Source organism: Peromyscus californicus, unplaced genomic scaffold, assembly GCF_007827085.1.
Source record: "Peromyscus californicus insignis strain IS unplaced genomic scaffold, ASM782708v3 Scaffold_17__1_contigs__length_78620276, whole genome shotgun sequence".
Taxonomy (NCBI): domain Eukaryota; kingdom Metazoa; phylum Chordata; class Mammalia; order Rodentia; family Cricetidae; genus Peromyscus; species Peromyscus californicus.
The window spans coordinates 20,920,436-20,938,121 of record NW_026294469.1 but is presented as its reverse complement, the minus strand read 5'-3'; the positions used below and the strand labels follow the sequence as shown (position 1 = coordinate 20,938,121).

General features: G+C 38.9%; 1 protein-coding gene across 5 annotated transcripts in view; it reads left to right on the top strand.

Moving 5' to 3' along the window:
* The first annotated feature begins 4,057 nt into the window (after positions 1-4,057).
* Rit2 (Ras like without CAAX 2) overlaps positions 4,058-17,686 on the top strand; it is a 320,403-nt gene continuing 306,774 nt past the window's right edge. Inside the window, exon 1 of one of the 5 annotated variants that reach the window (XM_052741748.1) lies at positions 4,058-4,172. Coding sequence is in view for 2 of the 5 variants with exons in the window: in XM_052741745.1 (XP_052597705.1) it covers positions 4,380-4,482 (103 nt within the window). In the remaining 3 variants the exon portion in view is untranslated. The other 4 variants (XM_052741746.1, XR_008219063.1, XM_052741745.1 and 1 more) reach the window with 4 other exon arrangements.

The following is a 17,686-nucleotide window of genomic DNA, read 5'->3' as shown; positions in this document are numbered from 1 at the left end:
ACACACACACACACACACACACAGCCCAGTGAGTGTGCTGGCTAAGCCACAAGTCAAAGAAAATACAAAAGTCACTAACTAAAATGCTTCAGAGCCTGATGACTGTTAACCGGGATTAATTGTCCTCGGTAACACAGGACAAAAAACTAGACTCTTAGCTAACAAAAATAAAAACAGAAAGTGCATGCAAGCAACTTCCAAAAAATTTGTGAGTTGACAGAAACAGCCATCTGCCTGGACAGTCACCTGAGGTTTCTCCACAGTGTTGGGGCATCATCTTCAGCCTATAGGCTTAGCATATCTGACAGACTCATTTGTGAAGTAGGATGTACACAAGGTCGACAGTTCAACCTCACATTGGGTGAGAGCAGTCCATGTACCAGAAACACCTGAGTTATGGGAGCATGGGCCACATGTTCTACAATGAAGTCATGTTTTGATGGAAAGCTGGATACTGTATACATGACATCAATCATTAAATTCACTGTTTCAAAACGTGAAAAAAAAAAAAATATAGGGAATTGCTGTGGGATGGTCTGTATGTCAAATGTGTTGCTGATTGGTCAATAAATAAATCACTGATTGGTCAGTGGCCAGGCTGGAAGTATAGTCGGGACAAGGAGGAGAAAAAAACTGAAAAGTGGAAGGCTGAGTCAGAGAGACACTGCCAGCCACCACGATGACAAACAACATGTAAAGGTGCCGGTAAGCCACGAGCCATGTGGCAAGGTATAGATTAATAAAAATGGATTAATTTAAGCTATAAAAACAGTTAGCAAGAAGCCTGCCACGGCCATACAGTTTGTAACCAAAAAAAAAAAAAAAAAAAAAAAAACAAAAAAAAAAAAAAAACTAGACTCTTAGGACTCAAAGGACGAGGCACAGTAGGCGCTGGTTAGGGAATTCCTTTCTGTTTTATTTTTTAACTCCATGGAAGAAGAAAACTGCTATTTATTTTCCAGGTGAGGAATATAGATAGACACGTTAACAACTGAGAAGACAGCTAATTCACTAGCCACAATTCCCTCTCACCCTGTCTCACAGGCTTATCTGGCAAGCTACTAATTTGTTTACTTTGAAAAACAATTCTATGTATTTCTTTGTCTTTTCCAACGTCAAAAGTAAGTCTTCTGAATAACACAGATGACCAATGACAGAAGTCTCAATACAATTTCTGTGCTTTACCAAAAATCAGCATGGCTGATGTGAACAACTGAGTAGCAGAGATCCTGACAGCTAGATTGGCACACAGTGTGCTCAAGGTCATGAGATATCAGCAATGGATCTAGACATAAAACCTAGGATGACCTTGACACTAAATGCTGTTTATATCTTTTGTTTCATTGAATGATAACATTTCAATTTTTTTAAAAAAAATTTTTTCAAGACAATGTGTATCCTTGACTGTCCCGGAACTCACTCTGTAGACCAGGCTAGCCTCACACTCACAGAGATCCATCTGTCACTGCCTCCAGAGTGCTGGGATTAAAGGTGTGCACTACCACCGTCCAGCTAACATTTTAATTTAAAAAAATATGATAATTACAATGTAGCCATACTTCTTTGTTACAGAAAATCACAGCACTGATGGTTCCGCCAGGAAGACGAGTAGCTCACAGCTTGCCTACTCTGCAGAGCGTGAAGACAAAGTTGGAACCTGGGCGCAGGTAATGATTTGTGTCTGTGTGGGACACTGGAAGCCACTGGCTTGTGTGATTTTGTATTTGATATATGAATGTGTCAGTATGGTCAGTAGGCTGATGGTTTATGTGGACAGGCTCCATTGTGCCCTGTGAAAAGAGGAAAGGGCGGAGAGCTTGTGCTATGAGAGAGTAAATTACAGAATGTTCTGGTGATGAAAATCAAATATAATAGGAAATGGAACCAAAACTGGAACTTGGAAGGTACTGATGCCCTTACAAAAGCTGATGACAATATTGACTCCATTTGTTGAGGCTGAAGGTGGTGTCTTTCTAGACACACTGAAATAAAAATGCAAGCTGAGTTTTCATGGGTACATCCAGGAGGTCTTTAGATTTACTTCTGTAGCTCAAGGGAAAATACAGTTTAGAATTGTCTCCAGATTGGAGAGTTACTACAGAAAGGAAGAGCATTAGGTCCCTAAGTGAACTGTAGTGGAAGGAGAATGCAAAGAGAAAGTGTACTGGGAAAACAATCATCCGAAAAGTCCCCTGACGTATTCCTGAAAGAAAGCAATCATAAATTAAATTGAATTAACATTTAAATATCTTGGTATTTTAAAAAATATATTTAATTAAATTTTAATCATATTCCTTTTCTCCCCTTCAGCTCTTTGGAAGATTCTATAAGAAAAGCCACAGATGGAAGTAAAATCTTATAGGGAATACACATATATGTATATGTATAATGCATATATGTATGTATATGTGTATATATTATATATAATGACATGAAAGAGGAGAAAAGACTAGAGGGGGGAGGAGGAAAAAGAAGGAGATTGAAGGCAGGGATAAAAGGAGTTGACCATGGTCAAAACACTTGAGAATATCTATATGAGAAAAACTCTGTACAATGAATATGCATCAATAAAATGCAAAAAAAGATTGCACTCAGAATATATAAAGGATTCTCAGAACTCAACAATAAATCAAAATCTTGACAAATAAGTAAAAAATAAAAAAAGATTTGGATACCTGCATAAACACATGAGAAGCTATTTCTTCCCCAGTATACATTTATAAACAGTTGGCTTTCAGCAGCGTGCTTCAAGAGAAAAACCAAGCAATTTGATATTATGTATCTATGTATGTCTGGGTTGAGAATGTAGTTTCACATGTCCTTTTGGTGAAAAATTAGTTGAATGAGTCTGCCTGAGCCAGTCTGAGAATTAAGTCATGTGACTCCAGAGTCTGATCTCTTGGCTATGGCATCTCTTGGCTATTCTCAGCCTCTCCAACAACCTGGAAAATGTACTGAACACTTACTTACCTGTGCCTCTTACTTCATCACATACTATAGTGACAGTAGAATCAATTAAATATAATTTCTTCCTTTTTTTTGTTTTTTCAAGACAGGGTTTCTCTGTGTAGTTTTGGTGCCTATCCTGGATCTCACTCTGTAGACAAGGCTGGCCTTGAATTCACAGAGATCTGCCTGCCTTTACTTCCCGAGTTCTGGGATTAAAGGCATGTGCCACTGCCGCCCAGCTAAATAGAATTTCTTTATAGAGGAGCTTAAAACTGAGAAAGACAAGTCAATGTCCACAAAGCCCTTTGATACAGCCGGCCATGGTCAAGCTTAATAAGAAGTCTAATATATGAAGAACACCATCACCTCTAAATGGACAGGGTCTGACCATGACAATTAGAGATTATTGAAAATGTTCTGAGATTTTCATGCTTTAGAAGATCACAGTGGAAAAGGCTATAAGAATTCAAATGAGCAAGACTTTGGCTTTCTGAAGAACAGTCTAGATTCTTCTATGATCTAATATGCAACTATATATTTTTTAAGAAAATCCATTTATTGTATATGTCTTTCATGCTTGCCAGGGTCTTATAATCCACTTTGTTTCTAAGGTATAAATAAGGATGATCCATATTCAGACATGACAATGAGCTAATTCAATAATCCCCCTGTGTAAGGACCTTTACTGCACAAGGAGCAAGCAACTCCTCTTAGGCATTATCTGAACAACATGGAAGACTCACCCTTATGTACCCCGAGTTACTGTTTGTTTGTTTGTTTGTTTTTGCTTCATTTGGGTAAAGTGGGTGCCTTCCTTTTTCTGGAAGGAGACCTGTGAGGGCATATCATGATAGATGGTAATGATACAAGCCACAGAAAATTTTCAATTAATTGACTCTGATTAAAAGAGAACAATGTCTCTGAAGCTGCAGCAACAGAAGCCAGCTTGTGAGACAGCATCTCCCCTTACATCTCTGATTCACTCTACTATAGCCCCTCAGTCTGGAATGAAGTCAAAGGTGTGCACCTAAAAACTGCTGCAAATGTGTGTACGTCTACACACTGCAGCTGCAGCGAGGGAGGGGGGCACACAGAAGAGAAGAGAGAGAGGAGGAGTGAGAGAGAGCAACGGAGAAATAGAACTCAGAGGGAAGGAAGAAACCAGAATGAGCAAGCGAGATCAGTGGAGACTTGAAACAGTGAAGGATCAGAGGGAGGGGGAGGTAAAGCCTGATTTTTATTGGAAGCAATTGAAGTGGTTGCTATGAGACCCGCTCCAGCAGAGGACCAGCAGGCAGCCCGACACTGATGGTTCTTGTCACGCAGTAAAGCTTTCCTTTGACACAGTTTTAGAGTTGTTTACTATCTGAGCTAGCACCTGACACGGGTGACTTTTTCTTCCTTTTTTCTCCTCGGGTCCCCCGGGTAAGATGGAAATAGAAAACGAAGCCCACTGCTGCCCTGGCAGCTCGTCAGGCGGGTCCAGAGAGTACAAGGTGGTAATGCTGGGCGCAGGGGGCGTTGGTAAAAGCGGTAAGTTTTCAAACGCCGGGGAAGGGGGGATCCGCATAGAGGAAGCTGTATAGACCACCGCAGTTAACAGAACAGCATCTGGCAGGGTGATTAAAAGTAAAGACTTAAGGGGAAGCTTCTGAGTTAGGAGAATTCAGAGACAGCAGTCATGATATGTAGAACTTTAAGAGGATAATTTGCTCCTTTAACTTCATGCTGAGTAATATTTGTTCTGGGTTTATATGGTCTTTACATTAGTGGTGAAATATATTAGACAGACACATGAGAGAAATTTTCCAGTATTCTCAAAAATATACACATTAAAAGAGAATTTCTGTAGCTATTTAGTTAAAGAGATAGTTACAAATACAGGTACATCTTCAGTGTTTTCGGTGCTGGTTGTTGGAAGGATTTTGTGTCCATGTGTTTTGATGAAGAGTGAGTGTTCTGTCTTCTCTGTTTTTCTGTGTCTGCCATTGCATGTGTAGGCTTTGAGTCCTAAGAAAAAGTTGAATTTTGAAAGTGGTAGTAGTTTAAAGAATGTTTTTCTCTGTGGGAGGCAAGCAGGGTAATCGAGCCATGCTTTGTGGTTAAGCACATTAAAGGAAAGCTGTGAGGAGTAAGAGGTAGTAATGAGAGGAAGGGTTGGAAATTCAAGCTGGCATATCACAGCAGAGTTGGCAATGGTTTGTTTCCACAGGATCTTAAAACATCAACTGTAACAAACAACATGAGCAGAGACCCAGTGATGCTTCAGGCTGAGTCTCACAGCTTGGTTATGGGTAGGACACGAGCTGATAATACAGTATTCCATATGCACAGGAGAGGATCCCCAGTGGGGATATGTGTTTATGCAGAGTGATCCTGGACAAATGTTACCAAGGAAATTCAATATTTTAGTCCACAAAATAAGATTCAAAGTTGAGGACAAATGAACAAACTAGTAACTTCGATGTATGTTTAACAAGAATGAAAAGCTTGAGAAGCAAAGGGAAGAGGAGAGACAGAGATTATCACGTACAGGAAATCCAAAGAGGTCAGAAAGAATAATAATAGAAGACTCCTTTTCTATCCAAAAATGAAATAGAATGAAGCAGGGAGGGGTTAGGTAGGTCTAAAAGTGGAAAAATGCTTGTGTAACAGAAAGGGCAGTCATGCCATCTAGGAAAGATGCATGGCACAAAAGCTTTGTAACTTTATGAATGAGAAGTTTAAAAACATTCTGTTTTCTGTTTAAGCAAGCAATGGCTTCAGAGGGAAAAAGAAATGACCATTTAATGAGAGAAGTGATTAAAGGGTATAATCTATATAAACAAGGCTGTGCTTTGAAAGAATTGAGAAAGAGCCTGAGATAGAGAGAGAGATGGAGGAGAAATAGAAGAGTGCGTCAGAGAAGAGGTTGAAAACCCTCATGTCAGAGTTTCCCTTGGCAGTATGTGAGCTGAGACAGATGTGGTGAGGGACTGAGTATCCACAATTAATTTGTGTGCTAGCTGATGTTGCCTTGTTTTTACAGGACGTGGGGGCGTGGAAAGAGAGTCAATTCTCAGCCTGTTTCCTGGTCTTAGACCTGGAACTAGGAGCTGAAGATAATGCCAGTAACATCCTTCAGCAGGCCATTTACTACGTAATCTGTGATATATAACAGTGGTCTATTTGGCCTTCCTTCCTGTTGGATTTTACTAACTATTCATTGTCACTGTCCCAATAGCTGGAGATTTTCAACAGTCTGAAGTGCTTTTATCTTCACTTTACATGAAAGAAATCCATTTATCACCAAATACTGGAGCAAAACATTTCCAGTATAATACAGAAAGATCAGGAAGCTGGCCTTTAGAGAAGGTGAGGGATAAAGGAGGGTAGCCCTGTGGTTTCTCTGATTAAATGGCATGCTTGGATAAGACTTCAGAAAATATTATGCACACTAAAATTTCCATACCAAGAGAATCTCCTTTGGGCTTCACAATGATGGACTCACATCTTGCTCTTGAACTAGCCTCTTCCTGGGTTCATTTTGGGCTATCAGTATGTAAATATTCATCGTCGATCTCATTACTAACCTTTTGAATGTTGAAAGGTTTGCCTTCAAATAAACTAAAATGTTTTTAAAAGCTACTTTCATGTGACTGAAGATTTGAATCAACAGAGAAATTTCTGGAGACTATCTAGCCTGCAGCATTTGTGTCCTGGGCAGGGATGTTAGGGAGGGACCCCTCTGCAAAAGTTAAGGAAGCTACATAGAATTCTTATCTATTTCCAGTTCTGAGCATCAGGTCAAAGTCATCCCTGATCAAAGACAAGAAAATCAATATACTATCACAAAAATATTAAATGAACAAAATCTTAGAGATTTTCTATGTCTATTGAGAAATTACATGGCTTTTTAATTCATGTTTTACTAAAATATACAATGATGAGTCAAAACATTTGAAAAGACTTGTTACTTTGCTGAAATAGCAGTTTCTATAAGACTTAAATATGTTAATGAATCAATGCTTTGTGTGAGAAAATTTCAAACCATAAGTAACTAATCAAAATTATTGAGTATGTATTATATACAGAACTTCAGTGGCTACTCCAATGGGAAAAGATGAAGGAAGCAGACACTTAGGAAGAACCCAGTAGTAGTGATATAGGCAACATATATTAGATGCTCACATCTACTTTTCACAATGGTAATGAGGTATATGCCCAATTAATAGATTGAAAAATCATGCAACAACTTGTACCTAGTCAGAAAAATAAAACACAGACTTCCAAGGCACTTCATCTAACTCCACTGCATTATTTTTCATATATTGAGGAAGAAAAGTGAGGACTTCTATTACTTACCATCAAAAAGGGAATAGGGCTGTTGTTAATGCAATATTTGTCCTTGAAAGTTATAACAATATCTGTTAACTATCTACAACAAAACTCTAAATCTATGTCAATTTGATTTTTTAATTGACATAATTAATAATGTTATACAAAACATTTAATCTGCATAAATATAAAAATATAAGCATTTTATATAATTAATCACCACATTCTAATATTGCTCAATAACAAGAGAACAGGGATTAACAAAAACCATCTCCATCCTATTTAAATGATGGAGAAATTGAGAGTTGAAAGGATTTGTGACCCACAGGTGAGGTAGATGATTTGTATCTAAAACACAACTTCCTCAACACACTGATGTGCTCTTCTACTGTTGGCTTTACAGAGGATGGCACAGAGAAAACTGGACCACGCAGTCTGCATGTAAAGTAGCAGGTTTGTAGGATGCAGTCTGTGGAACTAACGTGCTATGAAATGCATAGGCAATGGTATCACACTGAATCTAAGTTTTGTGAAACCAGTCATTTCAGATGTTCTTGTCCCACAGGAAAACAAACAAAAGCAAACAGGGTAAGCACGAAATGATGAGTGCACTTCTTGTTTCAGTACGGCGTGATCAAACTTGCTGTGTACATGCATCACGTTGGATGTCTGAAACATAGTCATGTGCTCTGTGGCAGACTTTTGCTTAGAGGTGACGGTACTGTGAGATTACAATGGAGCTAAATCACCCCTGAGATGTAGTCATCCTAATACCATAGCACAGTTCACCATTCATGTGTTTATGCTGACGCTGGGATATAGAGTACATATAAATATATTAATGATGCATATAAATAATTATTAACAGGACATTAAAACAGTGATAATTAAAATTGTGATAATTAATTATTATGTTACTAGTTCAGGTATTTTTAATTTTCTATATTCATCCATTGTGTGTGTTGTGTGTGTGTGGCACCATAGCATTTGTTTGGTGGTCAGAGAACAACATGTGGGTATCCATTTTCCTTTTTCACTATGTGGGTCCTGGGGATCCAACTCAGGTTTTCAGACTTGGCAGCTAATACTTTATCTGATGATCTGTCTCATCAGCCCTTGTTTATGTATTTATTATCTTATACTTTTTTGTCATTATTTTAAATACATATTTACATATATGCATGTGTATATATGATATATTCTTAGTGTATATTAGACATATTATGAAAGCTCATGCTGCTGCTCTTCGCGATGCTTGCAGAATGGCAAATGACAGTTGTTAGATGGTATCTTGGTAGTTACCCAATATGTGGCTGTATACGCATTAGTAACTGTTCTCACAATAATAGACATAAGACTCATGATAAGGAATCAAGTGATCTACAAAGAACTACAGGCAACCAAGGAATGCCAAAAGTGGGAGAAGGAGTCTTCTCCTGGGAGAACACAGTAATTGGTTATCCAATAACAAATGGTCAGGTGTGAAAATGTATACATACAAGTAACATTATACAGACTTGGCAGGCTGTACTTATGTATTTGGAAATATATATGCATATACATATATGAATGTAGTGACAATGAAAAGAGAGGCCATGAATTTGAAAGAGGCTAAGGAGAGGTATATGGTAGGGTTTGGAGGGAGGAAAGGGAAGCAGGGAAATTAGGGAATTATAATCTAAAAAAGAAAATAATTCAAAATAAAAATGAGAAGAAATAATATTTAATAAATGCACATGTGCTGTGGAATGTCGTTCTGTATGCTGTGAATGTGTGTTACTCTGATTCATTGATAAATAAAATGCTGATTGGCCAGTAGCCAGGTAGGAAGTAAAGGTGGGATAAGCAGACAAGGAGAATTCTGGGAAGAGGAAGACTGAGTCAGGAGTCACCAGCCAGACACAGAGGAGGCAAGATGACAAGGTAGAACTGAGAAAAGGTACCAAGCCACGTGGCTAAATATAAATAAGAATTATGGGTTAATTTAAGTGTAAGAGCTAGTCAGTAATAAGCCTGAGCTAATGGTCAAGCAGTTATAATTAATATAAGCCTCTGTGTGTTTACTTGGGGATGTGAGTGGGAGAGATTTGTCCTACTGTTGGCCAGCCGGGACATAGGAAAACTTCCAACTACATGTATGAGCCTATTATTTGTAAAAAAGGACCAGATAAAAATGCTTATGTGTTTGTATCTGATGATGTTACAGAAAATGAGAGTAGAGCAAAAATCCACGTGTGACATGCGTTGTAAGTATAATTGAAAGTAAGGAAAATAGAAAAATTAGATTAGACCAATGGGCTTGAGTTGTGCTATGTACATTCCTGGCCTCTGTCTCTCTTTGTTAGAGGGTTCATAATGCTCTCTTCTACTTTAGAAAAAGAAAAATCTCACAGCTGTAGTGGAAGAGTTTTGCTGAGGCTAAGTAGTTCTTAAAACTATTTAAAACACTGACCTTTCTCATCTTTTGTGATTTGATCAATAATGCTGCTCCTGTGCCTTGGTGTGCTAGATTGCTGCTTGCTTTCCCACTGTGTTCAAAAGTAGCTCACCCAGTGCAGACAGGAGCAGATGCTAACCAACAGCATTGCTATTCTTGTTTCCTAACCTATAAAATACCATTCTCACACTATTTGATAACACAATAATTCAATCAGGCTGTATGTCATCTACTAGGTTTAGATGAAGTTGAGACAAATATTCAGAGATTTGTCCAAGGATACACAGAAATAGGATTAAGGACTTGAAATCAATTTAGCTTCTTTTCCATCTAATTGAACTGGAAGAACAGTTAGCACACATCTTGAAGTTGTCTTGTTGAAACTATGTCTTAATGTACATTTCAAATGTTAAGTCTGCTTGAAACACAACAGAAACCATTGAGAAGGTAGATAATTTATTCATGACCTGGATTTTTACAATGTTCCTGATCTCTAGGGTATACCTTTTTCATAGAGGAAAAATGATACATAATACAAAATAACAATAGACCTTTGATGCAGATTGTTCAGGCTCAAGGATGTCTACATCTGGATGCAAGAGCTGAGCACAGGTCACAATAGATAGCATTTGTGCATTCCAAGATGAATAGGATATTTGTGACATTGAGAAGAAACAGGGTGGAGAATGATAAGAAACATAATTTAACAGATAGTATAATATATGCAAAGACAAAAAGGAATTTAGATATTATAATGGTTCAGGAAGAGGTCTTCTAAATTAGTGTCTTCTAGGAGTAATAGGAAAAAAATCTATTCTGGATGAGAAAAGATCTTAGGCAACTGAATATGTATATATGTATATATATGTATATATATAATGCATGCCTATATGTACATATGCACATGTGTATGTGTATACGCATATGAATCTATTAAAAAAAAAGGCCTATACATACAAAAAGCATTAGAGGACTAGGAATTACTATAACTGCAACATCATAAAATGCAAGTTTACTTGTAGACCAAGCAAATATATTCTCTCACATCCTTTTTCAATTTATCTCTTCTGTAAATTCATAATTTTATGTAATGGATTTTAAATTCATAATTTTATGTAATAGATTTTTGTAAAAGAAAGCAGGGACAATATGTTTTGAGGTTATCTGAAGGCAGCGCACGTAAGAATCTCTTCAACCTCAGTGCGTTCTTATAAACAGGTAGAATTGAGCCTATCTGATGTATTAAATAAAGACAAAAGGCCAAGAACATCATTCAAGGCCCTAAGGCCCAGTGTTTAGCCTTTTAAGTGAAACTTTGTGTCTAAGAAAGCTGAACAACTGTCATATCATCACTATGTGTGATGCTGTGGATTCTGCAAAGGCAGAGGAAAAAATAAGGGAAAAATGAAAAGAGCTTAAGACCCAAGGGCCTCTGGCCTCACCCTCAGTTGTTATACCCTAATTGCGCTGCAGACCATCAATTACTACAGTGCTGTCATGAGAATCAGCCAGAAGGTCCAAATAAAGCTCACCAGGAAACAGGAAACCGTTATCCACTCTTTCAAATGATGTCTGGAAACAATTCAGGTCAAAAGTACTGACTAACACTATTTCCAAGACAATATGTGCTCTACAGAGATTAAACTTATGAAAGAGAGTTAGTACTGGTTGATGCCTTTATGAGATGAGTGACAAGAGACGAATGAGCCTGAATCAGTCCCTAAACCTCTCATGTGTTGGCGGCCCCTAACATTCCAACAGTGTGTTATTGGAATGGCCTACAGCCTAGCACACCCACCAGCCTTTATGTGTGGCTTACCTTGATCTCAGGAGGAGACTATAGAAATCTGTATTTAATGGATGAGAAGATGGAGGCTTACATCAAAATTAATTCATGATGTGCCCAAAGATACACAGAGATTAAATGAAAAACTTAAGTGCTTGCACATATATTGAAAGATTTAACTTCATTTTGGGGGGAGAGGATGCTATGCATCTGAGTTCTAACAGCAGCTGCATCTTCTCAAATGTTTTCTAGACATCAAGCAAAACATGTACATCAAAGCTGAAAAATCCAACATTCTATCCTAACAGCAGTCAATGATGCCCTTATTTAAATGTGATGGCAAAACATGAGCGGTAGACAGAAAGGCCAACATCTGGTTTATAGAGGGAGCTCTGGGGGCCCTGGATACATAGAGAAGGGTGATAATCTCAGCTTGAGATAGCCATGTTACTGAGAAGATGACTTACTGAAAGGTGCAGGATTAATGATGAAAATAGTGTGTTGAATGTATCAGACAGATTTAAATCTATGAAGTATTGACCTATCTTTGTCAGCATTTCCTTTTCTTTCTTTCTTTCTTTCTTTCTTTCTTTCTTTCTTTCTTTCTTTCTTTCTTTCCTTCCTTCCTTCCTTCCTTCCTTCCTTCCTTCCTTCTTTCTTTCTTTCTTCTTTCTTTCTTTCATCTTTCTTTCTTTCTTTCTTTCTTTCTTTCTTTCTTTCTTTCTTTCTTTCTTTCTTTCTTTCTTTCTTTCTCTTTCTTCCTTCCTTCCTTTCTTTCTTTCTTCCTTCCTTTCTTTCTTTTCTTTTTTTTTGGTTTTTCAAGACAGGGTTTCTCTGTGTAGTTTTGGTGCCTGTCCTGGATCTTGCTCTGTAGACCAGGCTGGCCTTGAACTCACAGAGATCTGCTTGGCTCTGACTCCCAAGTGCTGGGATTAAAGGCATGTGCCATCACCGCCCGGTGGTAGTATTTCATGAATCTGTCTATCTATCTATCTATCTATCTATCTATCTATCTATCTATCTATCTATCTATCTTCTTCTATTGATTATATAATATGTAAATAAGGAAGGTATTTTCCATCTTTAACCTCCTCTCTTTCCACATATATATATATATATAAAATATATACATATAGTATGTATATATATAATATACATAGAGAAAGTTACATATGGAGAATATCTTCCTTGTTTCATTATTTTAAAGAACCCAGGGAACATGGGGATACTCCTAGAGAAGTAAAAAGTCCTTCAGTATTACTAAGAATGAGGGCCAATCTTGGTCCTACACATAGGAATATAAACAAGATGATGCAGAAAAGGAATTGCAATGTCACATGTACAAAGATGGCAAGGTCAATTTGTCACATGGAAATGTGACGGAACTGAGAGGAATTAGAGCCATTTGCCACGTTAATCAAACACTTGGCTATAGCCTTCACCACAGAAGTTTTTTCTGGAATCCTGGATGACAGATCTTTCCAATAGGCTATCCTGCTTTCTGTTACCCAGTAGGAATTTTGATTCTCTTAGGCAGAGAGAGGAGTGTCACCAGTGACTGACTGTGAGCATATCTCTGTAGTTTGCCATTTTTGTAACCGTTCCTGATGGCAGTTGTTTTCTGCAATGCCGATGCACACAGAAGGTCCTCATTACTGAATTTATCTGCTGTTTACAAAGCCAGTGAAAGATTTCAGCTTCATCAATGGTGATGTTTTATAAACATTCTCTAATGAATGGCCAAACTGAGCTATCCAGTCTCTTAGTCACTCAGCAGGCCCCGGCCACATGCTTTTGCTACCTACTGTAGCACATCAACAGCTTTGCACTTCCATCCTGCCAGAGCCCTATACAAGCTGACGTCACAGGCTCAGCAGAAAGATACAGCCTTGTCCCATCTCCACAAGCTCTTCAGCACTTCAGCACCCTACACTGCCAGGTAGCCTAGGGAATGGAAATCTATATTGATTCTCTCTGCAGTGTATGCAGGGTGGAGAGTGAAGGCAGGGTGGTACCACGAGGGATGCTATATTGAGAGGAAATGAAGGAAAGTGAGGTTTACAGTCCATACTAAAAGTCTTTAATTAAACTGAAATTATATGGTATGGGAAATTAGTGATCTCACCATATAAGTTGGGGTGTTAGCAAAGGAGAGAATTCTTTAAGAAATTCACTGCATAGGGAAGTTCATATTTGGAGAGTATCTATTAAATGGAAAAAAATCCTTAGCTTTACAGCCCTTGGTTCAGCTTAATCTATTTTAAACCAAGCAATAAGTGTGTGTGTGTGTGTGTGTGTGTGTGTGTGTGTGTGTGTGTGTGTGTGGTGTGCGAATCTCTGCATAGTCATAAAGGACTAACTCGTCCCCAAGTAGCATCAATAGAGCTAGCCCTTTTAAGTATTGCACACATCTTACTTATTCATGTGCAGTAAACGCAAAACCTCATGGGTTATAAGAAGGCCTTATATTGAAGACATAGCGCTTATCCTGGTGGACGATGAGATGAAATGGGAAAGATGAGAATATCTGAGCTGAGGCCTCAACCGTGGTCCATATCCCTTGCCAATCCATGTTCTTGTCCTCCCTTAGTTTTCAGGACAAGGTTTCCAATATAGAAATGAGAATAATGTGAGTTGGGGGGGTGTGTCTAGATATCCTAGGAAATCCACATTTATGCTTTCTCATCCAAGATGGGAGCAAAAACAGCATCACAATGACTGTCACTCACAGATTATTAAGAGAAAAACCAGGGACATAGTCAAGCGTTGAGTCATAATTTTTTTCCAAGACAGGATTTCTGTGTAGCCCTGGCTGTCCTGGAACTGGCTCTGTAGACCAGGCTGGCCTTGAACTCAGAGATCTGCCTGCCTCTGCCTCCCGCGTGCTGGGATTAAAGGTGTGAGCCACCACCACCCGGCTGTGTTGTAATTTTAACATAAATGGGTAAATGCAGCTTTAATTATTTACTCTCAACAGTCGCTGATTTTATACAGGCTGCTTAAACCCTTTACATCTCCATTTTCTTCAAAATGGCTTACTTAAAATGATCTCAGAGTTGCTGGTATAGACTGCATAGGAAAATCTTAATATAAGCTGTGTACTATCATCAGAATACTCACCTTCATTAAAATTTCGGCCTTCCTTCTTCTCAGTCTTCCTTCCCTCTTTCCCTTCTCCATTTCTTCCTTTTGTTTCCTTCCTTATTTATTTATCCCTTTCTTTCCCTGCCCCCCCCCCCCCCCCCCGGTCTTCCTCTCCTCTCCTCTTTTTCCCCCTCCTATACCTTAGCTTAGGTAGTTTATCTCTGTTGCATGGGGCAGGTAGTGTCTTTCATATGGGTTCTAAGAAAATGCAGTTTGGTTGGATATTTTGGATCTGCCATTGCATACTGAGATTCTCTATTTCCTTGCTCTCTATAACTTTATATTGATATCTTTCAGCTTTGTTCTGTTAGTGGTAATTTCAGTGACAATAATGATTGTGGCTTGCCAGTTTCTCTAGGAAGCAATCCTCCCTTTACAGTAATTTAACTTGTAACACACACACACACACACACACATCACACCACTACTGTTAGGGGAAGGATTTAATGGCAACCACTTGCACACCAGCAGAAAAGGCTCAGAGAGGCCCTGGTTTTTAATAGAGTGTACCTGTGCATGAACATGGACCAAATTAGTATTTCCAGTCTGTTTGTTGTCTTCATACATTTTATATAATAAAATGTTCCCTTGTTCTTGCAAGACAACTAGTAAATTACAGGCACATGGAGTTCTTTTTGTTTGCTTCCCCATAGTGGGAAAACCAGATTATTTAGAAACACTGTGCACATTTTCATTTGAAATTATGGCTTTAGTGAATTTGTCTCCACCCACCATATTTCAGCCCTTCCCCTCACACCCAGTTTTTACTTGCTCCCTGTCCCCAGTGCAGCCTGTTCACCCCATATACTACTTGGCTTCTTCCTTCTGTTGGAATTTCAGCATTCCCTCCTACACTGTGCCTACCCCCACACTGTCACAAGCTGATACCCCCAAAACTGCAGGACTTCTGATAACTGAGTCAAAAGTGGCTTCTTGTCAATTATCAAAAAAGACATCCTGAGAGCCAGTCAGCTGGGGGAGATCTGCCCTGTCAGAAGAAGGCATTGGTAAGCAGGAAGGAGAGAGCAGATGGGGGTGGGGGGATGGGGGTGGGAGGGTAGGGAAGGTTTGGGAGTGTTGGGGTGGGTGGGGGTGGTGTGGGAGCCAGGAGTCCGGAGGGATCAGCGGGGGGGGGGGGGGGGGGGGGACTGAAAGGGAGAGTGAAGAAAGGCAGCAATGGGAAGACCCAGTGGGAAGACTCAGAACTGGGGTTGAAACAGCTGGGGTGCTGTAATGATGTTTTCTGAGGTGGGTCCTTGTCAAAGTTCCCTCCGCTTTCCTTCAATCTGCTCACTCCCATCCATCTGCCCAGGTTCTCTTTCTTCTCTAGTTTAATATATTCTCTCTTTTTAACATGTTCTTTATGATTTACTGTTGTTTTCAACAGTATTTATAGTTGCCCAGGCTCTTCTGGAGTCTGATATATGGTCTTTAAGTATTATTTAAATTTTGAGTTTTTATTTAACTTGCTATTTCTTTAGATTGTGTATTTTCATCTTGATTATAAATTCTTAGAGGGTAGGAAATAAATTTTATGGATCTTCCTTCTTTTATAATATTTATGGCAATAAATCCTCAAAAATATTTATAAGTTTAATTTATTTCTTCTGTCTTTGAAGTAATTTAAAGCATAAGACACCAGGTATAAGTATTAAAATAAAACTAAATGATACTCCAGAATTCAAGGATATAAAGAGTCATAGAGAAAGAAAACTGGTATTACAAAACAACAGTGGTATGTAAACATAGTTTAGGGGCATTGGTTGTGTACAATTAACTCAAGCAAGCATGAAAGACTTTGGGTGACAATTTGGAAGTACAAAGGGCACTTATGTTCATTCAGTATGCTTAGTGGCTTATAGAGGTCAAGGTAAGTTTGGGGACAAAATCTGTCAGATAGAAATGCAAAGGAGCTGTGTCATGACAAGTGATCCCAAGTCAGCAGATAATGTAGAGTCAGACATTGTGCATATTTCTTGTAAACCAGAGGGTGGAATACCTGGCATACAGATGCATATGAAACTGAACATCACTCACATTTTATTTCCCCAACTAGTTCCTATTGGACATTTCCCGAGGGTGGAGGGGAGAAAGCTGTTGGCGAACCTTGGTGAATAAACCTATAGAATACTGTCAATTTGACTGTTTTGAGTTCAGGGGGATTATAATATTTTAACAAATTATTGTTTCTTGTTTTACACTGAAAATAACTGAGGTAGGGACAGACAGTGGTGGTGCAAGTCTTTAATCCCAGCACTTGGGAGGCAGAGGCAGGCAGATCTCTGTGAGTTCCAAGCCAGCCTGATCTGCAGAGCGAAATCCAGGACAGCCAGGGCTGTTACACAGAGAAACCTTGAAAAAAACCCAACCAACCTCAGTCCTGGAAAGAACAGAACCTCTGCACTGTTTACAAGTTTCATGACAGAGCATCGGGGGAGATGGGGATCTGAGACCAGCAGACAGAGATGATTACAGCAAAGCATCATTTCTCCCAGATCAGAAGAAACTCTGAAATTAGGAGTGCAAGATTTATTTTAAAGGTAAAATAATTACTGCTATTAAAAACTTCCAAGAAACAAACCAAGAAATGGTAAAAACCGCAACCAACGTTCCTCCCTAGGCTGGGGAGTTTCTCTTCATTTTGCCCCGCCCCTTTGTTCCGCTGCTGCTGCCTCTTTCTCTCCTCTGGTTTGATGTCCACGAGAGCTTAAATGACCGAGTGTCAGCTTTTTCATCCACTCCTGCACACCCCACAAAATCCTTTTTATTTCTCTAACCTTAAAATCTGCCTCCTAGCTCAGTTCTTGCTTTTTTCTCTTAAGTCCTGTAACCAAAGTGTTTTCAACAATAGGGTCTCACCATCTACTACTGGTGACTAATGATGAACAATGTCAACAGTCTTGTTGTGGCAAATTTTAGGGCTCCCTGACTGCCTGGCACTGGGAGGTTTGTGTAATAATCCGTGTCTTTGGGGAAGGACATTATCGCTGCCCCCCATCCCATAAAGGGTACTACAGCTTAAACTTTTCTTTTTTAATTATGTGTTTTAATCT